This window comes from Megascapheus bottae, chromosome 2 (genome assembly GCF_031878675.1).
Source record: "Megascapheus bottae isolate mThoBot1 chromosome 2, mThoBot2.hap1, whole genome shotgun sequence".
In the NCBI taxonomy this organism is placed as follows: Eukaryota; Metazoa; Chordata; class Mammalia; order Rodentia; family Geomyidae; genus Megascapheus; species Megascapheus bottae.
In genome coordinates this window covers 81,383,582-81,399,446 of record NC_143510.1, presented here as the reverse complement: position 1 = coordinate 81,399,446, position 15,865 = coordinate 81,383,582, and the positions used below count along the sequence as shown (strand labels likewise).

Below are 15,865 nucleotides of genomic sequence, written 5' to 3'. Positions count from 1 at the left end.
AATGTAACAATATTCTGTTAATTTTGTTTTAACAGTGGAAAGCCTAAGGAACGTTGTCTACCCAACCAGGTTCCACTCTGTGTTTCTTATAAGAACATGAAAAGAAGCTCCTCACAAATCTCATTGGATACCATTTCAATTGACAGCATGATACTAGAAGAACAGTTGTTAGAAAGTGATGGAAGTGATAGTCAGATGCTTTTGGAAAAAGGTAAAGCAGTACAGTTTAAACTTTCTTATTATACACTTAAATAGTTTTATTTATACATACTCCCCTAGACTACCTTTCTGACCGTTGTTCTCATGTTTCTTTTAGCCAGAAACTCCTGTCCGTTTATGACTGACATCCAGCAATTATTTGTACAGTCATTTAGATTATAAAGCAACCAACACCAAAGCTGTTAACCTCTATTACAGATATATATCTTCAGCAAATGGTTCTGGGAAAATAATTGGTTATCTGCACGTAGAATTCATGTAGACTAAAAGTAGGCCTTTATCTCTCACCCTGTACACAAATCATCTGCAAATAGATCAAATATCTGTAAGTAGGGCCTAAAACTTTGAAGCCTCCATGGTAGAACATAAGGACAATTCTGAAGAAACAGGCACAGTAATTATTTTCTGAGGGAAACTACAGTTGCTCAGAAAATAAGAGCAGGAATTGAAATAGGAACTCTCATACACTGCTGGTTGAAAGTTAGATAGCTAGGAAGCAGTAGAGACAGATTTATCAGCTAGTTGGACTGAAGAGTTCACACTTTTAGTTTTATGTTATACCCATTCCTCAGACTCAGGGAATGATTATTATCATATGTAAATTAAAAAAAATCCCTAATCTGACCTTAGTTCGAGTAATTCATGGCAATCTCCTTTCCAGCAAAGCATTGTAGTTGTATTTCTGTATTATAAGTTGTAAAAAGACTAGAGAGCTTTAGAATTGATAGCTGTAGTTGCTGCCTGTCCCCTTATGGCATCAAATCTTTCCTTAATGAGATTTTCATTCTATGATCTAAGTATATTTTTAAACTATACCAATGGCAAATATCCTTATTCTTCCACAGAAAGAATAGTGATTTCTTTATTTCTGTTAAGTAATAAAAATAACTACCAAGACTTAATGTGAGAAACCTAGGAAACACAACTATAATTTAGAAAATAAAGTCATACTAAATTTCACATTTAGGGATATCTTCAGTCTAAAAATTTGTATATATGTAATTATTGTTATGTTATAGACACTTTTAAAAATAATCTTTTTCACCTGTAAGCATTATCTAATATTATTTTGATTACTTTGGAGATGTTTTTCAGCCTTCATAAAGTTGACATAGGAATACTATGGTCTTTTAGTCATTTCCTTAATGTGAAGTTTTAAATTGCTTATAATTTCTGAGTTATAAAAATGCTATCAGTAATTTCCTTGTTTTATAAATTTTGCCTATAAATTTCTGGTTACTGTCTTAGAATAGATTCAAGGAATGTGTTATTTGCAGGATCTTGAAAAAAAATGACTATATAGAACATTTAAATGTTACACATTCCTGGTTCTCCTGAATTTTTAATTATTTTGTTATGTTAGAGGAATTTATAACTCATTGGGAGGAGTTTCTCACTTTTCTTTTGTTTAATTTTATAGGAAATCTATGAATACTCTCATTGTAAGAAAAACATCAGCTAATATGAACATACCTAGAATACAAAAATAGCATATTTTATTAAATAATTTATTAGTGTTGATTTTTACATCATATTTCAAATGATGTATTTAACAAACAAGTATTCAAGAAGGGAATCTCTATATGCAATCACTGGCACTTAGATTTTAGAACATAATTAAAATTAGGCTGAGGGTTTGTATGTCATAGACACATATTAATCTATGTAATAAAACATGTCTATTGAATAATAGATTTTTATGTCTATGTAGTTGTGTTTATATTTCCAATACCATGTCCATAGCATTAGGTATGCAAATATTGAGTTCTCGCTGTACTGTTTGGATCTAATAGCCACATATTAAGGATAGCATGTGCCTTTTGTTCCTTTGGTCTTGACTTGTCTCACTCAACATGATTCGCTCTAGATTCATCCATTTCCCTGCAAATGCCATTATTTTATCTTGTCTGTTGGCTATGTAGAATTCCATTGTATGTATGTATGTGTATATATATACATATATATATATATTCCACATTTTCTGTATCCAAAAAATAGCACATTTTTTGAAGAGAACAACATTTTTTTGGAGGGGGTTGGTTGTGGAACTTGAACTCTGGGCCTGGGTATTGTCCATGGGCACTTCTGGTTTTCTGGTGGTTAATTGGAGAAAAGAGTCTCACTTTAGTGCCTGGGCTAGCTTTGAATCTCAGTCCTCAGATCTCAGCCTGCTTAGTTAGCTAGGACTACAGGCATGAGCTATAGTGCCCGGCGAAAACAACATCTTAACATCATCTTTATTCTACCTTGATTCCATTCCCTACTCTAGAGGTAACTATCATCAGTTTTGGGCACATATATGTCTAGACCTTTAACCATGTATTTTTATATGTGTGTGTGTCATATATGTATGTCAGTGTGGAAACAGGTATGCATATATACATGCATACGTACTTATGAATATGAACACATTCCTATGAACACACACATAGTTAGGCGTCAGCTCCTATGTGGTCTCCTACATCTGTTCTTGTCCATCTGTTCTTATTCCATAGACGGAATACTTCTCTAAAAACATGTTATTTTCCCAGTTTAATCCTTATAAGTTCTTGTTACTATAAGGCTATTAAGTTTTAAATCCTTAATGTTATTTATAGTGTAACTATTTATGTAACATTACTTATAGTAGTGTAACATTGCTTACAGTGTAATACTAATTACAGTATTGTGAGTGATTTGATCCTGACTGACTTGTTCTGGTGTTTTTGTTTGTATTCACTACACTTCTTAGTTTCTGTACTGACAGTATTTTCCATCTCGAATTTTGTATCTGTGCTTGGAAAACTTTTTTCTTTCTTTCTAATTACTTTAGCAAAAAAGCTTTTATTACCTTATCAAAGAAGCCTTGGATGAGTCGGCCACGGTGTCTCACAACTGTAATCCTAACTACTCAGAAGGCTGAGAATTGAGAATCGAGGTTCAAAGCCAGCCTGGGCACTAAAGTCTGTGAGACTCTTATCTCCAGTTAACCACCAGAAAACCAGAAGTGCTCTGTGGCTCCAGAGGTAGGGCAGTACCTTGAGCTGGAAGAGCTCAGGAACAGCACCCAGACCCACAGTTCAAGTCCCATGACAAAAGAAAAAAAAAGAAAGAAAGAAAAAAAAAAGCCTTGGAAAACTCCCAACTAGAAGAAAGAAAGAGCTTTTAAGGTGTTTCCATTAGTTCTCTCATCTAAAAGTAGAAACTTTAGTAAAGCACCTGCTTGTTTGTAACGCCTGTGCTAAAGCTGGTTATATGGCTGTGAATAAAATAATGAACTTCTGGTTTTCTGGTGGTTAATTGGAGATGAGTCTCACATACCTTTTTTTTTTTTTTTGGTAGGTCATGGGGCTTGAACTCTGGGCCTAGGATTATCCCTGAGCTCTTCAGCTCAAGGCTCCTGCTTTACCCCTGGGCCACAGTGCTACTTCCAGTTTTCTAGCGATTAATTGAAGACAAGAGCCTCAAGGTCTTTAGTTCCCAGGCTGGCTTTGAATCACCATCCTCAAATCTCAGCTCTTGAGTAGCTAAGTTTATAGATGTGAGTTACTGTGCCCAGCTCTCATGGACTTATTGTGCTCCGGCTGGCTTTGAACCGCTGTCCTCAGATCTTAGCCCTCTGAGCAGCTAGGATTACAGGAGTAAGCCACCAGCGCCTGGCATAGGTTTTAATTTTTTTCTCCCTTGGGTCTTTTGGCTTTTCTAACAATTCTGCTTATAATAGATCACTTTAAAGGATTACTGTGTGTGATAAACACATGTTTTTTCCCTTTTTAGCTTGAGAAATACTGAAGTACAACAGAGATAGATAGAAATGAGAATAATCACATAAGTATAGAGTTAAGTTCTTATCATAGATAGTTAAGAGTTGTTGTAGGATGCTGTAGAGAAAAATGATGTGGTCACACTAAAACTTAGAACTGTTTAATGTGGACAGGTAGTGGGGTAGTAGTGAGGGTAGACTCTCAGCTGCCACAGTACTGTAGCTATAGCGGGAGAACCTATCTACATTGTGTTCAGCAATGTGAGATCTTTTCACACGAAGTTTATGGCTTACAGGAAATTATTTCTCATTATTTGATAGCTATCCATAATCTGACTCTTTGCCTACTGCTTTTAAATAATGAGTGGAAATGATAGTCTGTTTTGATTAAATAAACATAACATTGTTAGATCAGTATGAAACTCATTTCAGTCTGTTATTTTGTTCTGTGTGTGTGTGTACTCAGCACTTATGTGCTGTCCCTAAACTTTTATGCTCAAGTCTAGTACTCTACCACTTAAGCCACAGTTCTACTCCTATCATTTTTTGGTTGTTAATTGGAGTAGGTCTCATACATTTCCCTGCCTGGGCTGGCTTTGAACTATGATCCCCAGATCTCAGCCTCTTGATTAGGATTAGAGACATGAGCCATCAGTGCACTTGGCTTTACTTTACTTTTGTATTTCAGGAATTAAAAAGAGCTCAACTACAAATTATCAGAGCCCGGCAGAATGTATGAATGCCAGTGCAAGCGTGCAAAATTATGGGGAAAACTCTCCAGATGCCATTAGTACAAATTCAGAGGGTGCTCAAGAAGCCCGTGATGACCTGGTAATCATTTCAGGGGGAGTCGTGAAAAAAAAAAAAGCTATTTCATATGTGTATGTTTTAAGATACAAATATATAAAGTGAATTCAATATGGTAGATGAATTACTTTGTTCTTCCTATTCTAGCAAAAAATGTTTCCTTCTTGCCTGATGAAGTAATTTTTTCTATATTTTTGCTTTTCTAATTTGTTTTATGCGCAGAGAGAGAGGGTCTGTTTTTCTTTTATTTATTTTATTATTATTATTTTTTTTTTTTTGCCAGTCCTGGGGCTTGAACTCAGGGTCTGAGCACTGTCCTTGGGTTTTCTCAAGGCTAGGGCTCTACCACTTGAGCAATATCACTATTTTTGACTTTTTTCTATATATGTGGTACCAAGGAATCGAACCTGAGTCTTCATACATGCTAGGCATGCACTGTACCACTAGGCCAAACTCCCGGCCCCTTTCTTTTATGTTTAACTTAACATTTTTGTTCTTTAATGGAAAGGAAGAAGGAAAGGCAAATCTTTGTAAGAAGGAGATGAGATTATTATTATTATTATTTTTTTTTTTTTTGTAGTTTTGAGGCTTCACTCTGGGCCTGGGCACCATCCCTGATCTCTTCAGCTCAAGGCCGTACTCTTTCAGCCATATCACCACTTCCAGTTTTTCTAGTGGCTAATTGGTGATGAGAGTCTCACAGTCTTTGGTGCCTGGACTGGCTTTAAACCTCAGTCTTCAGATCTCAGCCTCTTAAGTAGCTATGATTACAAGAGAGAGCTACTGTGCTTGGCTTAGATTTTTAGTTTTTGAGACAGGGTCTCATTATGTAATGTAGGTTGGCCACAAACTTCTGATTCTGCTTCAGACTCCCAGGTGCTGAAATTATAGGCATGTACCACTATAACTAGATAATGAGGAGCTTTCTACAAAGGAAATAGGTTGCTAATTTCTTGTAAGCACTTAATTACCTAATGAAATATTCTTTTTAAAATTGTTATTATTGAAGAGTTGTACAAAGGGGTTATAATTCCATTAATCAGGTAATGAGTACAGTGCTTCTTGGACTACATTACTCTTTCCTTCATTCTCCCCCATTAAACCCCTCTTGTTCTTGCCCATAATTACATAGCATATATTGAATGTATAACTGCATTTGCTCACCCTCTATATCTGCACACTCATTTTGCCCCATATAGAAAGCAACAACAAAAGTATTCTTATGAGGTAACTAAAAATATATTATGATCTACTGTTAGTGAAAATCATTTGAAAATTAATATCATCTCTGTCATTTTCAAGAGAGATAAGTGAAAAAAAGAAGCTGAACTTGATCTCTCCAGGTTGAATATCCTTTATCCAAAATTCTATGATGAACTGTCTTGCATTTCAGATTTCTTAATTAATTAATTAATTAATTTTTTTTGCCAGTCCTGGGCTTGAGCTCAGGGTCTGAGCAATGTCCTTGGACTTTCTCAAGGCTAGAGCTCTACCACTTGAGCCTCAGCGCCACTTCCGGCTTTTTTCTGTGTATGTGGTACCAAGGAATCGAACCCGGGTCTTAATGCATGCTAGGCAAGCACTTTAACCACTAGGCCAAACTCCCAGCCCCAGATTTCTTAATTTATATATGTACATAATGAGATATCTTGGGAATAGGACCCAAGTCAAAATATGAAATTTATTTATATTTCATGTAGCTTGAAGAAATTTTTTTACAATATTTTTAATAATCTTTTGCATGAAACAGAATTTCATTATGTGGAATTTTCTACCTGTAGTAATATACTGTCATGTAAAACATTTCAAATTTATGATTTTTGAATTAGAGATGCAACAACCGTAGTCTGCAGGTCAGCAATTTGATAAGTCACAGTTGTATTTTTAGAGATTAATGGTTCTTTTATTTTTTTCTAAAACTTACATTTATGCAACCATTACTAGATGTCTGTTGTGGTGTTTAAAATTACTGGTGTGAATGGGGAAATTGACATTCGAGGAGAAGATACAGAGATATGTCTTCAGGTGAACCAGGTGACACCAAATCAGCTAGGCAATATCAGTCTTCGCCATTACCTTTGTAATCGTCCCACTGGTAAGAACTTTAAAAAAATACCTTTTTTTTACATGAAGTAACGTGATTTAGACTCATTTTATATATGACTCATCAGAGTTTTGTCTTTTATGTATCTGAACTCCAGTAAAATTTCTTTTAAGACTAAAAGTTGGTGGTGGGCAGGGGGTGGGGAGTAATGGGGGAGAAAAATGAAGGAATGGGTAACAATGTTTGATAAGAAATGTGCAGAGGGGTTGCCATTATGTAAGTAAGGAAATGAGTACATCACCTTTACAACAAAATAAAATATAATTTAGAAAGAAAAGACCAAAAGTCAATGAGCTATATTATTTTTGCTAGTCTCTTATCTCCAATTAACCACCAGAGCCACCCACCTCCCCCCAAAAAGCTGTAAACGGTGCCATGGTTAAAGTGGTAGAACCAGCCTTGATCACAGTTTTTAGTCAGTGCCCAGGCCCTGAGTTTATTAAGCTCTAGAACCAGTACTAAAAATATTATTTTTGTACATTTAATTCTATGTTTGGTACATAATATATAGAAATCAATATAGTCTTGTATCAGGTAAATATGTTACCTTGCAACTTGGAAATTGCAGATAAACATACCATTTGTTTATAAAGCCAACACCTTAGGTAAATTTACCTTGCATTTACCATATATCTGCTATCAAGAGATGTTTTTTTTTGGTGTGTGTAGTGGGGGGCGTAGAGGGATTGGTAGGGCTTGAACTCAGCTTAGGCACTGTCTCCAAGCTTTTGCTCAAGACTAGTCTTGTACTACTTTGAGCCACAAGTCTATTTCCAGTTTTCTAGTGGTTAATTAGAGATGAGAGTCTCATGAACTTTTTCTGGCCAGGCTGGCTTTGAACTGCACTCTTCAGATATTAGCCTTCTAAGTAGTTAGAATTATAGCTACCAGCACCCCAAAAAATTCAAGAATTTTATATTAGTAAGTAAAAATCTTAATAGCTTGCAAAATGAAAGAAGTTGAATTTATTTAAATTTATGTTTGTAAAGGATTCATATTTCATATGATTTAAAATAAAATTTCAAACTTGGACCCCATTTTTACCTAATGCCAGATTGTACTCAGATTATTTTCAGGTGCCTACCTTTTACCTTTTTTTCGTTTCTTTTTCTTTTTCTTTTTTTTTTTTGCCAGTCCTGGAGCTTGAACTCAGGACCTGGGCACTCTCCTTGGGATTTTTCAAGGCTAGTGCTCTGCCACTTGAGTCACACATGCTCCCGGCACCTTTTCTTTTTCTTTTTTTTCTTTTTCTTATTTATAGCTCACTTGTACCTTACTCTACGCTGAGTGTAGTGGCTCATACCTTCATTTCACCTAGTTGGGAAAAGAAGATGAGGAAGATTGTGGTTTGAAGCCTACCTGGAAAAATAGGCAGTGGTTATGGTGGGGCACATCTGTGATCTCAGCTGTGTGGGAGGCATATGTATTATAATTTAAGGCCAGCTCCAGAGAAAATGCAAGACCTCAACCTGAACAGTATCTTCAAAAAAAAAAAAAGGCAATATGGATTGCAGGCATACCTCACGTGAGTCTAGGTCCTGCATTAAAACATAATTATATGTGTTGTCGTTCCTTCCTTCCCCCTCCCCCCAGTTATGGTTCCTTTCTCCACCCCTTCCAGGGCATCATATCCTATTCAAAGTTATTATTTGCCAGTCCTGGGGCTTGAACTCCGGGCCTGGACACTATCCTTGAACTTTCTCAAGGTTAGAGCTGTACCCCTTTAAGCCACAGACCACTTCTGGCTTTTTCTGTGTAGGTGGTACGGAGGACTCGAACCCAGGGTTTCGTGCATACTAGGCAAGCACTCTCTCCGTAGGCCACACTCCTGGCTCCCTAAATTATGTTTATTTTTTAAATTTATTATTATTTTTTATTTTTCCCAGTCCTGGGCTTCAGCTTAGGGCCTGAGCACTGTCCTTGGACTTTCTCAAGTCTAGAGCTCTACCACTTGAGCCACAGCACCACTTCTGGCTTTTTTCGATGTATGTGGTGTCGAGGAATTGAATCTGGGTCTTCATGCATGCTAGGCAGGCACTCTACCACTAGGCCAAACTCCTGGCCCCCCCTAAATTATTTTTAAATACTTACATGTGAGGCTTAAAATATCAGTGCTAATACTTTATGGTTTTCAACTGTCCTTTTTTTTTTTTTTTCTCGCTCTGTAGCCCAGCCTAGCCTTGACCCTGGTGATTCTCCTGCATCAACCTCCTGCACATTGGGGTTATTAATGCACTACACAGATTATAACGCTCGGCTAGATTTGTTTTCTAAGAGAGACATTTTAAAAGGATACATTCTCTGTTTACTTTCCTGTTATTTTAAGACCACATTTAATAGGAAGGTGCCAAACCTCAAGTTTTGTTGTTGTTGTTGTTTGTTTCATCAGTTTTGGGGGCTTGAACTCTGGTCCTGGGCACTGTCCCTGAGACCTTCAGCTCAAGGCTAGTGCTCTAACCCTTTGAGCCACAGCACCATTTCTACTTTTCTAGTGGTTAATTGGAGATAAAAGTCTCATGAACTTTTGTGCCTGGGGCTGGCTTTGAATGGTGATCCTCAGATCTCAGCCTCATTAGTAGTTAGGACTATAGATGCGAGCCCTTGGTGCCTGGCTAAACTTTGTTTTAAATGCCACGATTTTCTTCATTACAGTCATCTATTTATTTATTTTTGCCAGTCCTGGGGTTTGAATTCAAGGCCTGCGCACTGTCCGTGAGCTTCTTTTTGTTCAAGGTCAGCACTCTACCACTTGAGCCATAGCGTCTTTTTCTGTTTATGTGGTACTGAGGAATTGAACCCAGGGTTTCATGCATGCCAGGCAAGCATTCTACCATAAGTCACATTCCTAGGTCCATAGTCGTCTAATATGCAATACTACAGATGTATAGATAGGTACTCACCTAAAAACATTATATATCTGATATGGGTCAGTCATATCAACACACTTAAATATCTGATATGTATTGTATAAGATTTATATCATGATGTGTTTTCCTGTTATCAAAAAAACCTAAAAATAAAGCTTAACATTATTACAGTAGAAAGTTACCAAGAAAAAAGATGGCATCATAGTATACACCGAATATGTTTTATATATACTATAGTTATCAGCTAAATTGGGGTAATTATTAAAATAATTTTTATTTCTTATTGCTTTAACATACAAAGCAACTAACCTCATTTTTAGCATAGCTTCTTTATACTAATAGTGATATTAGCTCTATAAAGCTATGATTTTTTTCCTATGATCATTTCCTTAGGTTCTGACCAGAAATCTACAATTCATTCCAAATCCTCTCCTGAGATTTCTCTGAGGTTTGAAAGTGGGCCTGGTGCTGTAATGCACTCTTTGCTTGCAGAAAAAAATGGGTTTCTGCAATGTCATATAGAAAACTTCAGCACCGAATTTCTTACATCTTCTCTTATGAACATTCAACATTTTTTGGAAGATGAAACTATTGCAACAGTAATGCCAATGAAGATACAAGTTTCTAACACAAAAATAAATTTGAAAGTATGTTAATGGATACTTTTATATTTTATAAATGTTCATAGTGTCTACATGGACTTTGATTCATGACTAATTATGCTTTCTGTATAATACTCCATTAAGATGAAATTTACTGGTCTTTATGGTATATAATATAGAGATCCTTAGAAATTAGAAAATATCAGAATAGAAGGCAATTTTCTTAATGTATCAACTCACACTTGTTATCCACATGTTTCTAACTCATTTAAAATAGTAATGATGGAAATGACTTATTTAAATTGATTTTTCTGATTTTGTCACCTACTTAGTACTAAGAAGATATAAATATTTCTTATACCTACAGGATGACAGTCCTCGGAGTAGTACAACATCCCTTGAACCAATGCCTGTAACTGTACATATTGATCATCTTGTGGTAGAGAGAAATGATGATGGCTCTTTTCATATCAGAGGTATGAATGAAAAATGAGGCAAATAACCATCTCAGATTTTGAAGTTAAATTACTTACCTTCAGATTGTTTCTGGTGTTTTGTTTTTTTTTACCCCCCACTCATTCTTTATATGTGTGTGTGCTTGCAGTAGAAGATGATTGAAGGATACTTTAGCTGTATTACAATAAAATGCCATTAGTACCTGAAAACATAGAACTTGGAAACAACTCATCTTTAGTTGTCTAAATACTTGTTTTGCAGATGTATCTTGAATGAAAATGAGAGAGATTTTTATGGTTCTTAGTCTGCCTCTATTTGAATTTTTTGCTTTGTTTCTCATTTGGTTCTCTCTCCCTCCTCCCCTCCTTTTTTTTTGGTGGTTGTGCTTGCTCTTGAACTCCAGGCCTTGAATCTTGTTCAGATTTTTCACACATAACTTGTTTTCTATCACCTCTACTTCTGTTTTTGTTTTTTTTTTTTGCTAGTTAACTAGAGTTAAGTAACTCTAGAATTAACTAGAGTTGTATTTATCTGCCTAACTGGTTTGAATTTTGATCCATAGATCTCAGCCTCCTGAGTAGCTAGGATTATAAGTGAGAGCCACAGATGCCTGGCCCCACTTTTTAGTTGTTGTTTTTTGATGATTGTGAAGATTGAACTTAGGGCCTGAGCACTGTCACTGAACCTCTTGAGACACAGAGCCAATTCCAGTTTTTGAATGGTTAATTAGAGATATGAGTCTCACAGGGACTTTTCTTCCTGGGCTGGCTTCAAACTGCAATCTACCCTGGTGTTCCCCTTGTAGTTGTGTGGAGTTTTTTTCTTTTTTTTTTTTTAATTGTATATTACTAGGCATTTAATTCATTAATGCTTTTATTTCTACCTTAATATGTAATTATTCCATTATACTTCTTTCTGTTCCTATAATGTTGGCAGTATTTTTTTTCTTGGTTCTAATTTCTTTTTTTTTTTCTTTTCTTGGTTAGTCTAAAGATTTGTCAGTTGTCCTGTTTTTTCAAAGAATGAGCTTTTGATTTTGCTGATTTTTCTATTTTTATATCATATTATACCCAAATATATTTATATATATATATATATATATATTTTTTTGCCAGTCCTGGAGCTTGAACTCAGGGCCTGAGCACTGTCCTCGGGCTTTCTCAAGGCTAACGCTCTACCACTTGAGCTACAGTTCCACTTCTAGCTTTTTCTATGTATGTGGTACCGAGGAATCGAACCTGGGTCTTTGTGTATGCTAGGCAAGCACTCTACCACTAGGCCAAACTCCCAGTCCTAGAGATACCATTTTTAAAATATTTTTTACAACAGTTTAAAGACATCAGATATTTGGAAATGTTACTTCAGTGTTTTATTTGTTTGATCAGATTCTCATATGTTTAACACCGAAAATGACTTGAAGGAAAATTTCAAAAGTGACTCAGTGTTGATGACTGATGAGAAGTATGATCTGAAGAAAAAATCTAGTGTCACTCAAGCCACTCAGACAAGCCCAGATGTTCCTGAGTGCTCATTTCACTTTACCAAGAAACAGGTAACAGGAAGCCTAATTTAGACTAACCAAATAATAATATATTAATAGTTAAAATGTTGATTTGCTTAAATAAAATATAGTGAATGCCTGTTGTGCACAAGCACTGTGCTAGAAACTCTTAGTGCTAAGATAAAACACTTGTACATTCTTGCAGTGTATTTGTTGTTTTTACTCTTGGAGTCTTTAAAAAAAAACAGATTCAAGTGTGTTTTTGTATATTCAGGATGCTTCTCATATGACTATATTTGCTTCATACAAATGATAATATATCCTCAGCCATTGTAATGGCTGCCATCCTCCTAAATTTAACAGCCTTTAGAATGGCTGAGAATATATTATCATTTCTGAACTCTCTTAACATTTGTTAACATTCACATTATTTATTTTCTGTCACTATAAACAAAAATGGTTAACAGAATTTTCTCTGTGGCAGAACCACATATTAAGTTCATTCATCTGCTAATTGCGGATTTGGTAGCTTCTTGATCAAACATTATGTAGTCCCTGTATTGAAAAACTGAAAATCTAATAGGAAAGGTAAGAGTTTACAATCACTGGTTAAGACATTTTGTCTCAGGGACTACACTTCTGATTAAGAGAATTATAAGGAATTATTCCCATTTAATTTGAGAGCTCTTTGAAATTAGAAGCTATGATTTAATACATCTCTGTTAATATAGGAAGACCATGGCTTTATCGTATCCTCATCCTTGGGGATTAGCAAATTGATCTAAGGAGACAAAATGCTTGAACTAAGTCTTAAGAAAGGAGGACAGAGCTATTGGTCCATCTGTAATAAAACACCTACTGGAATATATTCAGAATGTGAGTCTGGAACTCAAGAGAAAGGTTTGTGCTAGGTCAGGCTATATATAGATGAGATCATGCAAGAGAATGACTTAAGTGACAAAAGAAAACAACCAACCATTATATCTAATAGAATGAGAATATAAGCATTCTTAACAAATTTAAAAAAAAAGGGATGCATGGCAGCTGTGGTTCACTGTAATCTTAGCTCTTGGAGGCTGAGATCTGAGGATTTAGGTTCAAAGGCAGCCCAGGCAGGGAAAGTCTGTGAGACTCTTATCTCCAATTAACTATGAAACAGCTGGAAGTGGAGTTGTGGCTCAAGTAATAGAATGATAGCCTCGAGCAAAGAAAGCTTAGGAACAGTGCCAATCCTGAGTTCAAGCCCCAAAACTAGCAGAACTAGCAGGCATGTGTACGCACAGCACATGTGTACATGCATGCATTCGCACGCACGCGCGCGTGCGCACACACACACACACACACACACACACACACAGAAGATGAAAAGTGCGGGGGCCAGCTGGCAGCAAACCAGGGTTTGCAGACTGGGATTCCTGAAATAGGGGGCAGGGACTAGGAAAAAATAGAAGAGAGACAAACAGATGGGGTCCGGGAGGTCTGCAGCCCAGGTAAAGACTGCAGCCCAGTTTATTTCAAGTTCCGACCTTAAATACTCTTCTTAAAACTAGGGAACTGCCAGAGGCTACATTCATACAAAATAGTAAACAAGTCACATATAGGATAAAGAGAAAGGATTAACATTGCTTAAAGTCATCCTGATAAGAACTGATTGACATTGCTTAAAGTTATCCTGATAAGAGTTACTTCCTTGTGTATACAGTTGTGTAGGTCCAAGGTCAGGTCCAAGGTCATTGACCCCACAGTCGGTCCCCAACAGAAAAGTAGCATAGGTCAAAAGGAATAGACATGAAAGAACTATGGCATAAAAGCTGGAAGTGGGTCTAAGCATGGTGATTCACATCTATAATTCTAAGCAGCTTGGGGAGCTGATACTTGTAGGATGACAATTCTAAACCTTCCAGGCAAAAAGTTTATAAAATTCCTCAACCAATAGCTAGATGTGATAGCACTTGCCTGACTGTAACTGTGCAGGGGTCAAAGGTTGGAGAGCATTCTGTTCTAGGAGAGCCAGAGGAAAATGTTCAAGAGACGATCACCACAGAAAGAAGCTGGGAGTGTTAGTGTGCACCTGTTATCCTAGTTAAATGGAAAACATTATAAATAGGAAAATTGTGGTCCAGGCATGGACCCTATACTGCACAAAAGATCTTATTTCAAAATAGATGTTGTAAAAAAAAGAAATGGCTGGATTCATGGCTCTCTAGTAAGCACCTCCATAACAAATACAAAGGCCTCAGTTCAAATCCTTTTTTTTCTCCCATTTATTTATTTATTTATTTATTGCCAGTCCTGGGCTTGAGCTTAGGTCCTCAGCACTGTTCTTGGACTTTCTCAAGGCTAGAGCTCTACCACTTAAGCCTCAGCACCACTACTGGCTTTTTTCTATATATGTGGTACCGAGGAATCGAACCCGGGTCTTCCTGCATGGTAGGCAAGCACTCTACCCCTAGGCCAAACTCTCAGCCCTCAGTGCCATTCCTAATACCACCAATTAAAAACAAGCTCACAAACTGGAAAAGGTAAAGCTTAAGGAGAAAGAGGTCTGCAATGCCTAAGGCCACAGAGAAGTATAGAGATCCTATATTAAAATTGGAAATGAAGAGTTAGATTTTTAAATTGCTGGGTAAAAACTTAAAACATTTGTGGGCACAGTGGCTAATGCCTGTAAATCCTAACCACTCAGGAGGCTGAGATCTGAGGATCATTGTTCAAAGCCAGCCCGGGCACTAAAGACCGACTCTTACCTCTAATCAACCACTAGAAAACCGGAAGTGGCATTGTGGCTCAAGGGGTAGGGCGGTGGTAGCCTTGAGCTGAAGAGCTCAGGGACAGTGCCCAGGTCCAGAGTCCAAGCCCCAGAATCTACAAAACAAAACAAAAAGCAAAATATTTTTAATTGCATGTGTTTCCCTATAGCTTCTCAAAGCAGTTTTTAGCTCAAGTAGGTCCTTTACGATAGTGGATTTTTTTTTTTAAATCTCAAATGTCACACCTTTGGATAAGCTGTATTTCTTGGAAATGATAAAGTTTCTTCTATTTTCCAAATATATTATTTCAGCTCATGGAAGAGAATGAATCTCTTAAACAGGAACTGGCTAAAGCTAAAATGGCTCTTGCAGAGGCTCACTTGGAAAAAGATGCACTTCTTCATCATCTAAAGAAGATGACTGTTGAATAGCAGGAGGGGCTATCAAAACTCAGGTCACAGCTATGGAGTAGGAAAGTTATGTTTACAATTCAGATGTTACCAATTAATGGAAGACTTTCCTTATCTTGAAAATAAAATGAAATGGAATGTGATGATGTTGTGACTGTTCCAAAGCCATTTTTAGAAAGTTACTATGTATGAACTTTACAATCTTTCTGTTGTTTTATGTTTAGGGCTTAACTTTCTTCTCAAGTGGTATGAACTAGGGAAATCAGCACATACTGTAAAATAATTACATGCCTAGTGAAAAAAGATATTTCCTCATTTCAGTATCATATACATTTTTAAAAAGAAAATGGAAATTTATATTTATGCAGATTGCTGAATTTATTTCTATTTGTTAATAATTTACTGTT

General features: G+C 36.4%; 1 protein-coding gene across 2 annotated transcripts in view; it reads left to right on the top strand.

The window, feature by feature from the left end:
- Bltp3b (bridge-like lipid transfer protein family member 3B) overlaps window positions 1-15,601 on the top strand; it is a 71,692-nt gene extending 56,091 nt beyond the window's left edge. For both annotated transcript variants that reach the window (XM_090328476.1, XM_090328477.1), the window contains 7 exons: window positions 36-211; window positions 4,650-4,792; window positions 6,713-6,863; window positions 10,133-10,386; window positions 10,709-10,817; window positions 12,183-12,349; window positions 15,360-15,601. In XM_090328476.1, coding sequence (XP_090184602.1) covers window positions 36-211; window positions 4,650-4,792; window positions 6,713-6,863; window positions 10,133-10,386; window positions 10,709-10,817; window positions 12,183-12,349; window positions 15,360-15,479 — 1,120 coding nt within the window. In that variant the 3' untranslated portion in view covers window positions 15,480-15,601. The remainder of the gene's footprint in view (window positions 1-35; window positions 212-4,649; window positions 4,793-6,712; window positions 6,864-10,132; window positions 10,387-10,708; window positions 10,818-12,182; window positions 12,350-15,359) is intronic.
- Window positions 15,602-15,865: the final 264 nt, after the last annotated feature.